The 10086-nt window shown below is 44.4% G+C and overlaps 2 protein-coding genes across 2 annotated transcripts in view; one reads left to right on the top strand and one right to left on the bottom strand.

Annotated features, from left to right (window-relative positions):
* Window positions 1-4500, bottom strand: part of snx2 (sorting nexin 2) — a 19225-nt gene extending 14725 nt beyond the window's left edge. The window contains exon 1 of the mRNA XM_037680137.1: window positions 4291-4500. Within this exon, the coding sequence (XP_037536065.1) occupies window positions 4291-4395 (105 nt within the window). The 5' untranslated portion in view covers window positions 4396-4500. The remainder of the gene's footprint in view (window positions 1-4290) is intronic.
* Window positions 4501-5767: 1267 nt separating this feature from the next.
* rnf214 (ring finger protein 214) lies at window positions 5768-9049 on the top strand. Its single transcript, XM_037680136.1, has 6 exons — window positions 5768-6108; window positions 6730-6956; window positions 7031-7164; window positions 7242-7470; window positions 7783-7992; window positions 8066-9049. The coding sequence occupies exons 1-6, from the start codon at window positions 5976-5978 to the stop codon at window positions 8861-8863; spliced, it is 1731 nt and encodes a 576-aa protein (XP_037536064.1). The 5' UTR covers window positions 5768-5975; the 3' UTR covers window positions 8864-9049.
* The last annotated feature ends 1037 nt before the right edge of the window (window positions 9050-10086 follow it).

Here is a 10086-nt window from a genome sequence, read left to right as displayed (position 1 = left end):
TTCCCCACTAGATAAAATAAAGTTTTCCCCACTAGATAAAATAAAGTCAGTAAAGACAAAAATAATTTCCGTCCTACTTTTAATAAACATTAAATGTTCACAGCAAACCTGAGCAGCCGTTTGATTTTTAACAACGTGATTAGTTTTCCAACGTGAACAGTTTAAAGGAAGTTGAAGCGGTTTCTCGTTAAACGCAGCAGCTGACGGTTAACGACTCGTGGTCCGGGTGTCGCAACTTTACTGCACTTTTATTTTGAAGGTTCCAATCATCCTTCACATCCTGTCCCTCTGAGGTTTGATCCGTCTCCAACGTATCGATCGGTTTAATGTGAGGCACAAACATTAAATCTTATTTAAAACAAAAAACATCTGCACAGAAACGTTTCCACAGCTGGAGTCCAGGAAGGACGAGACGGAGGGACGTCTTTTAGCTGAGAGGACAGAAAGACGAAGGAAACGTCCAACACTTCCTGTCCTGCGGCAGCAACGTCCAACGGAAACAAACTGAACTCGATTAGAAAACGGATCCTCGGAGTCCGGACGTAAAGTTCAATTAATCCAAAACAGAAAACAGAAAAATAAAAACCCTCGTAATAAACGAGCAATCGAAACGTTTTCAAACCACGAAGAACCAAACAGGAAGCTTCAAACTCGATTTCCTCCTCGGGTCTAAACGGGTCAGAACGAACTGAACTAGATTTCCTCCTCGAGTCTAAACGGGTCAGAACGAACTGAACTAGATTTCCTCCTCGAGTCTAAACGGGTCAGAACTAACTGAACTAGATTTCCTCCTCGAGTCTAAACGGGTCAGAACTAACAGAACTAGATTTCCTCCTCGGGTCTAAACGGGTCAGAACTAACAGAACTAGATTTCCTCCTCGGGTCTAAATGGGTCAGAACTAACGGAACTAGATTTCCTCCTCGGGTCTAAACGGGTCAGAACTAACTGAACTAGATTTCCTCCTCGGGTCTAAACGGGTCAGAACTAACGGAACTAGATTTCCTCCTCGGGTCTAAACGGGTCAGAACTAACAGAACTAGATTTCCTCCTCGGGTCTAAATGGGTCAGAACTAACTGACCTCTGGACCCGTCACTTAAAACTTTACAAACCAGTTGTATCCCCTGAAGAACCGGCCCAGAGTTCAAAGGTCACAGAGCCTTGAAGCCGACCGCCGGTCCTCGACAGCTCGTCTTTAAGCGCCCTGCGCCCGTTCGTTAGCGGCCGACGGCGCCGGCCCGCCAACAATCAGGCGCTCAGAGTTCAGAGGTCGTTCTCGTGACGTTTCTGAAGACACGGCGAACGAAGCGTCGATCGTCCTCGAGTCGTCCCAGATGTTCTGTTGCAGCGTCTTTGATTGGAGACTCGCCAGATGTGACGGTAGTTTGGAAGAAGACACGAGCACAACGTGGACATGTGGCTGTCCTGCAGTACGGTAGTCCCTTGCTACGCCGCCGTTTGGGGATCGCAGGCTTGCTTTATCGCGGTTTTTCAAAATAAGAGTGGACATGACGCCGTTAGGCCTGTCACGATAACAAATGTTGCGGAGAGATTAATCGTCTCAGAAATTATTGCAATAAATGATAATATTGTTTGAAAATTGACAATAATTATTGTCAAATTTAAGAAGGAATGTTGGTTAATTTTTGTGTGTAGTCCCTTTTTTCGACCACCAGATGGCAGTATAAGACTGTTTGAACTGGAGGATGGATAGTGAGGGAGCGAGCAGCGTGTCTAAGAACAATGGGAGGGAGGCCCCTTGACGTGACATGGGCTGCCTCTCTTCGGTTCTCAAAATGGCGGACGCTCGGTGTGGTTTGAGCTCTTCAGCATTTTTCACACAAAACTTTTAATAAAAAGTCAGTAAACAAGTTCTCATCTTCGTTTTGCAGAGAAAAACAACTTTTAACACGAAGGCACGGGTTTCAACGGTGAATTTTGGAGCTTCGACGAGACGGAGGTTATCGTGACGGGTCTAATCACGTGCACGTCTTGCAGCTTCACCGAATCACGGTTTTTAAACTTGTTTTTATTTTGTGTGTTCTGTAAATCCACCTCATCATCATCATCACCAAAGGGTTTAAGAGCATATGAAGTGTTTGTAAGAGAGCGGGAAGGGTTTAAACACACACACGCACGCACACACACACACACGCACGCACGCACACACGCAGCCCTGTGTGTGTGTGTGTTTTGTCATGTCAGCGTTCCTGATTTCTTTCCTGGTGATGATTCTCTTCCTCGAGTGTCACAACAACTCCTCGGTGACTCGTGTGTGTGTGTGTGTGTGTGTGTGTGCGTGCGTGCGTGCGTGCGTGCGTGCGTGCGTGCGTGCGTGTGCGTGTAAGTTACGACACGCTGCAGAGGAAACTTTTCTCAGGAAGTGTTTGAGAAAACGAATGTGCAGAACAGACCGACGTCTCGGAACCAACGAGACACAAACTTCATTTGGTCCTGATGAAAATTAAACTTCATCTTCTTCCAGTTCTGGATTAAAAATAAATTAAACCTAATCTGGTCAGCTTCTGGATTACTCAAACCAAACCTTCCTCAGAGACATTAAACGCAGCATTTTGTTTGTAGCATTGAAGCTAACGTCACTAAAACCGGTTCGTGTCTCAGATTCTGATAAGTTTAAATAATTAATGATTAATTTAATTAACTTGAGTAACGTTTGATCAGAACCGGTCTGAAACTCTAGACCAGATCAGGACGGTCCAAACAACAAGACAACAAACCGAGAAACAACAACAACACGAGAGGGTAAACAACATGTAAACAATCCAAAAATACATCAGATCATTCAAAAACAGCAAAAAGGCTGAAAAGATTCATGAAAAATGAAGAAATCACGAGTAAAGCACAGAAACGTGGAACAACGTGACAGAAACAACTGTCAGAACAAAAATCTAACTTTTATTTAACCTTTTCAATTCAACTGATTTGAAAAAAAAAACCACTTTTTGTTCTTAAAACTGTTGATTTGTGAACACGGCAGCTTTAAACGGCTGCAACAAGTTGAAGTTTGGAGCAAACAGGAAACTGAGGGACGTTGAAATTATTTATCTACGGATTATTTGGAGTTGTTTTTGTCTTCAGGCGTGTTTTTAACAAACCACCGGACCCTGAATCAAAAAATAATCTGCATCTGTGACAAACCAATCTGCCTCGGTCCTTGACACACCAGGATAACGTTCAAATTAAATATTCAGGATTTAAAAACAGCTTTAGAAGTTCAGCAACACCACAAAAAAAACATTTTCCTGCAAAACTTAAAATAAATAAAATCAAATGTAATGAGCAAAATAACTCAAATACAAAACTTTCAGTTTTAAGTCAAAGTTTTACAAACTTGATGTTCATCTCTACGGTAAGATTCAGATAAACTTTCACAAAAACAAATTCCTGTTTTCACTTGTATGACGTTAACGCCTGTAAATAAAGTATTTACACGGGTTTTATTTTAGGGTTTTAAATGTTTAGTTGGTGTAAAGAGCTCATTTCAATCAATCAAAAAACAAAAAGTAGAAAATGTTATCAAATGTGTCAGTTGAGTTTCAAAGTTATGAGAAAATATTTACAACTTTTTATTTTGGGGCATTTTTGTGCTTCCATAAGTTCACACGAATGTTAGAAAGTAAAAGTCTTTTGTGATTGAAAACAAACCAGTGTTGTAAATTTGATTTAAAAGACTTTATAAATGTATTAATGCCGTGCCCCATGTGCAGCTCTGAAACTTGGTGAATAAACTCTGATAACAACAAAATGTTACACGTGTCATCTGCATCAGTTTCTTTAAGAAATGATTCGTTCCCCATCCAAACTCTGAGCATTTAATTAAAAATAAAAATTCCACTGTTAAAGTTTTCATTAGTGTTACAATCAAACTACAGGACTTTAACTGCACTTCTATGAAAACTACAAACCTGTTAAATTCATTTTGGTGGAGTTTTCCATTTTCCCACCTCCCCTGAAAGCACCACGCTCACCTGCGTGCCTGTCACCTGACTGCGTGTGTAAACGGTAGGGGTTTTTGACCCTTTTCGGCTCCTATAGGGTTGAAGGCCACCGTTTGTTTGGTGTTTATGCAAAACAAACTCTTTTATTTTGAAAAGATTACTGAAAACGAGGCCTGCGCGCGCCGGACCTCATTGAAAAAAACACAAATTTAAGTTTTTTTTGTGATTTCTTCCCTCTAAGTTGATGTTTCTCATCAGCTGGAGGCATCACGCCCTGCCTGCCTGCCCCTGCTTCTATTCGGCCTCCCTCCTTTCCATCACCTCCTCCTCACCTCCTCCAGAGTGGGGCTCGGCTCCAGGAACAGGTCCTCCCCGTCCTCCATCTCATGGAAGTCGGTGTGTTCGGGCGGGGGCTCCCGGGCTGCTGCGTCCGTCATGACGGCGTCTTCCTGCGGGCTGAGAGCGACCGCGGACGGCAAGGAATCCGAGGAGTGACGGGAAGAGAGCAGGAGGACGAGGAGCGGGAGTCAGGAGGTTCTCCCAGCTCCGTCATGTGACGTCCTGCTGGGAACCAGAGAGGCGTGGGTCAGCAAGAGGTGCCACTCCGCTCCGACTTTCTAGGATTATTCGCAACAAAACTATTCCTGGGTCGGGGAAAAAAGAAAAAAAAACATAATTACTGATTTATTTATTTAATTTTAGTTTGCCAAACTAATGTGCATTAAATTTGATTCTGTAAACGTGAAGCAGAGTGAGACCTCTTCTGTGGCCCACTCCTCAAATGTCATTATATTTCGGTTTTGACAACAAACACCAAAATAGGAGTAAATATTGATGATTGCTGATTGATCATATTTTCAGGTCTCTTGTAAATGAGTCCACGAGGCTCAATGGGACTAACCTGTATAAATAAAGATTGAATGAATATTATTCTCATAAGATACTAGGGGTGCACCGATAAATCATCGGGGCGATTTCCTTAATTTTGAGAAATCGGCCGATTCTTGCATGAGAAACCAGTTTTTACCGATTTTTATAGTTTTAACAACAATTGTCTAAACTCCATTTATATTTCAGAGCACTACGTCATGACCAGTTAAAACAAGCTGGTATTGTTTCTAGGATATTGTTCATGGTATGCTTTTCAATAAAATAAGGATGGAAAATTGAAGGTGCATTGTGACCTTATAACACCTGACAGTGTTGCTTAGAAAAGAAAATTGGTTTCAGACAAAATCGGAATCGGCAGGTCAGACTTTTTAGAAATCGGTGATAAGCCAGAAAACTGCAATCGGTGCAGCCCTATAAGATACTTTGAGTTTTCTCAACTCACTATGATTTTATAAACAGAATTAAAGGAAAAATGAACCCTCAGACATCACAAGAAACACCTCTCTACTGATGTGATTTAAAACAAAAACTGTTATACAGCTAAATATTAAGAGAAAACATGGTTTCCACCCACGTATCCCTCTTTTCCTCAGATGTCAGAGTTTCAGATTACATGTACTCAAAATGATAAAATAAATGAATAAAATTCCATATTAAATAATATATTTGTAAAGAAAAAAATCTAAAATAATTCATACTAGGTAAAAAAAAAGTTTAAATTAGGATGAATAGCTAATAAATGACATTATTTTAAAATCATATTAAAATATTTATTTAGTTTGGAGTTCTTTTTCACGAAACTAAATGAAACCCTAAAATGTTCTGAAGTTTTCCAGTAATTGAAAGACTAGTCTATGTGTTACATCTTCTCGTAAATGGACGATCTTTGTTCCAAAGACGTTGACGTGTTTCAACCCGGATCATTTTCAGGGAGACACACCGTCACTTCCTGGCGTCCTACTTGTAACTGAAACGTTCGATTTACCTGAAATATTTACAACAACAGACGTTTAGAGCTTTTTAAGGACATCAGAGATTTAATTTAGTTAGTTTTAGCCGTTCGGCGTGTTTCTAACAACCTGACTGCAGAAACGTTGTAGGTTTCGTTTGTTGTAGTTTTGTTAGCATGGATGCTAGCGGGGAAACGGCTAACCCTCGGCGCCGTGAGGAAGAGGAGGATGATGAATCCCAAACTGTGGAAGAACAAGAGAACCTGGACCTGGACTTGAACCTGGAGCTGGCTAAAATGACAGTTGAAGGTAAAATGTTTAAAATCGGGTTCCGGTTCAGAAACGGATCCAGGTAAATGAAACTGCTGTAAAACTTTAATCTGGTCCTGGGCTCAGGTAAGTGTTTCTTCTGATTTTAGTTTCAATAATCAACTAATATATATATATATATATATATATATATATAATTTATATATATATATATATATATATATGTGTGTGTGTGTGTGTGTGTGTGTGTGTGTATTTATATTTGCAAACAGAAAATTGGTTTCACAACTGAATCTGTTCCCAGAGTTGTATTAAAATATAAAACGAGTGGATTTTATATTTAAAATGTTTTTTAAACTCTCCATGTTTTCCTGCATTTTTTCACATTCGAACCAAATAAAGAATGAGTTCAATCAAATCCAGGTTCTGTTCTGTTCATCTGGTTTAACTAATCCTGACAGCTGAGCTCAGATTATCAGTAAATATAAACTTCCAGCTGCATATTTGAAAGAAAAACGTTTAAATATCTTGAGATTTCCAGAGAAGTTAGAGCAACACAAGCTGCAGGCAGTATAAATAAAAATCATTACATGTCAGAAGATAACTGGGATTAGCTGAAGTTAATCCCTGATCGTCACATTAACTTGATTTTCCTCTCAGACCTGATCCACACGGCGCAGGCCGTGCAGACGGACGGCACCACGGAGTCCGCTGCCAACACGCAGCCGGACTGGGAGGACCAGGTGGCGGCCATGTTGGAGCACGGCTCCAAACTGTCGGAGGAGTACAACCGGCTGGTGAAGAAGCAGGAGGAGGAGGAGGTGGCAAAAGCCAAACACAAACAGGAGCTGCAGAAGATGATGAAGGAGGCGCTCCTCCAGCAGAAGGTGATAAAAACAAACGCACCTGCTCTCTCACATCGTCTGAAGATGCTGTCGGTTTAAACTCGCCGTGTTTTCAGATTCAGCAGGAAAAACGCGACTCGCTGGGCGTCAAACTGCAGCTCAACAACCCCAAGGCCGCCAGGAAGAACTTCCTGAGCAAGAAGCAGGAAATGACATCAGAGAAGAACAGAGCAGAGGAGGAGAGGAACAGGTGAGACGGTGAAGGGACAGACTTTAAAGACGTAAACTCGGACCGAAGCTTCTGACCCCCTGCTGTCCTGCGTCCAGGCTGCTCCGGGAGCTGGAGGACAGCGACAAGAAGCTGACGACGCTCAGCGAGGAGCAGAGAGAGGAGCAGCGGAGGTGGGAGGAGGAGCTGGAGGAGCTGAGGCGGGAGATGGAGCGAGTGAGGAAGGAGGCGCAGGAGGCCCAGCTGCAGGCTCTACGGGACGAGATCTCGGCTGTGGAGAAGCAGAGAGACGTGGCCATGTCCCACATCGAGGCCTGGCTCCGGGAGGTCCGGACAAACGCACTTTTTATTTTTTATTAACTAAAATCATTTTAGCCGAATAAATTAAAGACGGTGAGAGCTGAAGTTGTTGAAGAATCTGAAACTGAGCTGTTTTAAGCCCAAGGAAACAGAACAGTAGCAAAAGGCTAAAACCAACAAAACAGCTAAAATCATCAAAACGTAACAAAAAAGATACAGTTGTCAAATTGTAGCTAAAAGAACGTAGAAGCTAAAATTGATCTTCAGCTTTATTTGTGTCACGTCAGAGCAGCTGAAACTTTTCAGCAGGACTGAGTTTTGGTTTGTGACTGTTTCCAGGTGTCCCAGTACCTGAACGCTCTCCGGGTGGACTTCCCGCAGCAGTACCATACGGACCGGGCCAAGTGGGAGAAGAATGAAGGGTTGGTTCAGAAGAACAAGGCCGAGCTCCAGAAGCGTTTCCAGGAGGTTCTGCAGCAGCTCCGTCAGGGTCGGGAGCTGGAGTCCCTCCCCAGGATCAACGTGCCCGCTCTGCCTCAGGTCCCCATGGTGAGTCCAGCAAAGTTCACGGCCCAAAAGATCCGCTTCGGTTGAACTCCGAACCCTCTCTGTTCTCTGACAGGCCGACCTCAGGTTCAGACAGGTGATGCAGTCGCTGGCTCCGCCCCCTGGTTTTGCACACGCAGCCCACCAGCCTTTCCCTCCACAGAGACACCCACACTCCTACGGACCCCACTTCCGCCCCCCTCCGCCCCAGTACCACGCCCCCTTTCACCATCCTCCCCCACCGTTCTTCATGCCCCCCCCAGCACAGCATAATCATGCTCCGCCCCGCTTCCAGCCGGGCCACCTGGCCCAGCATCAGTTCCCGCCTCTAACAGGACCCCCTATGAAGGTGACTCCCCCTCCCAGTCTGTCCCCGTCCCCGTCCCCTCCAGTTCAGCGGACCCACCCGGCGGTCCCCTCCCCGCCTCCCCCCGCTGCCACCTCGGCCCCCGCCGACAAACTGGAGAAGGTTCTGGAGAGGCTGGGGTCCCGGTTCCCTCAGTGCAACAAGGCCCAGCTGCGGGTTCTGCTGCAGCAGGTGAAGAGCTCCCGGGGGACGCTGGCGGGAATGTCCATGGATGATGTCATCGAGCAGGTCGGCTTCAGGCTGGCCCAGAGCGAGAGGTCGGCCCCCGGGCCCATCGGCAGGCCCGCCCCGTCGGGGCTCATCCAGAGACCGGCCCCTCCCCTGCAGAGAGCCACACCCCCACCTGCAGCCGGGGTCCGAAAGCTCTGCCTGATGTGCCAGAACCACGTGGACCCGGAGAGCCGGCACCCGCTGAGCTGCAGCCACACCATCCACAGGAACTGCATCCAGATGTGGCTCCAGTCCAGCAAGAACAACTCCTGCCCCTTCTGTCCGGGGGGGCAGTGAGAGCCCAGTTCTGGTTCTGGTTCTGGTCAGCCCAGAGTTTGATTTGAATATGATTCTGTTTTATTCTTTTATTACATTTAACCCAAAACTTCTGTTTGTTAAAATAACTGAAATCTGACGTTTTAACATTTTGACTTTATTGAGTTCAGATTTATTCAAACAGATTCAAACTTTATTAAAAAACATACGAGCTCCTAAAACTGTTTGTGCAGATGTTTGTGTTCGGCGCCGGGTCTGGTGAACCGGGTTTGACTTCAGGGGGCGTTCAAGTTCTTTTTCCTGCGTGGGAACTTTGACATTTAGTTCAAATGAATTCTTTGCTGTTTCAGTCCCGACTCTAAACTGAGAGAACAAAAACAACCTTCTGCCTTTTAAAGATTTCCTTCCAAACTCCTCCTCTGTCCCCGAGGACGTCCCCCGAGGACGTCCCCGGCTGCTTTAATGGGAGCCGAGGACGGTCGATGGACCAGGTCCCAGTAAACATCAGAACCGAGCACTGAAATGTCTCCATGTGTGAGGCTGCGTGTCGATAATGACTGTTTGTGATCCACTTCCTGTTTACTGTCAAACGCCCGTCTTTCCTCTAACAGACACCCCCCCCCCCCCCCCCCCCCCCCAAAGGTTACCTCGGCAGCCGGCCCGGCTCACAGGCAGCAGAACCAATAATTCTGATCCAGTGAAGCGGTGTGGCTGTAAGGAATAAAAACTGCAGAAAGGGTTTGGACAATGAACAAAGCTGGGCAATCATGTTTTTGTCTGTTAGCAAAATATCTCATGAACCACAGGTCGGATTTGAATAAAACTTGATGAACATCAGCAACGCCTACAACTGAATTCAAGATGGCCACCACAGCTAATCGACTGACGTGGAGCTAAAGTTGGTGAGCTCTTTATAATTTTCTATATTTCTGCATCAACATGATCTAAAACATCTTCAGATTTTCACACACGTCCTAAAAGTAGAAGATCAAGAGAACGAAGTTCAACAAATGAGACTAAATATTAAACTGGGTCATTTATTTATTGAGGACAATGATCAATATTAAATATTAATGGTCAAAGTCTGTGAACCTCCAGGATTATCAGTTAATCTGAAGGTGAAATTAGAGTCAGGTGTTTTCAGTCAATGATGATGATCAGGTGTGAGTGATCACCTGTTTGATCTAAAGAACAGGATCTATCAACGTCTGATCTTCACAACATGTTGGTGGAACAACTCTTTT

Source organism: Nematolebias whitei, chromosome 8 (assembly GCF_014905685.2).
Source record: "Nematolebias whitei isolate Nwh7 chromosome 8, NemWhi1, whole genome shotgun sequence".
NCBI classification, from domain to species: Eukaryota; Metazoa; Chordata; class Actinopteri; order Cyprinodontiformes; family Rivulidae; genus Nematolebias; species Nematolebias whitei.
The sequence above is the reverse complement of the archived record's forward strand: the minus strand, read 5'-3'. Positions and strand labels throughout refer to the sequence as shown.

What these genes read in the sequence shown, in the direction of transcription:
- rnf214 (XM_037680136.1), top strand. Translation starts at nt 5,976, where the DNA reads ATGGATGCTAGCGGGGAAACGGCTAACCCTCGGCGCCGTGAGGAAGAG. An exon ending in AGGCGCTCCTCCAGCAGAAG is followed by an intron (nt 6,957 to 7,030) that starts GTGATAAAAACA and finishes CCGTGTTTTCAG; the next exon opens with ATTCAGCAGGAAAAACGCGA. An exon ending in CTCTGCCTCAGGTCCCCATG is followed by an intron (nt 7,993 to 8,065) that starts GTGAGTCCAGCA and finishes GTTCTCTGACAG; the next exon opens with GCCGACCTCAGGTTCAGACA.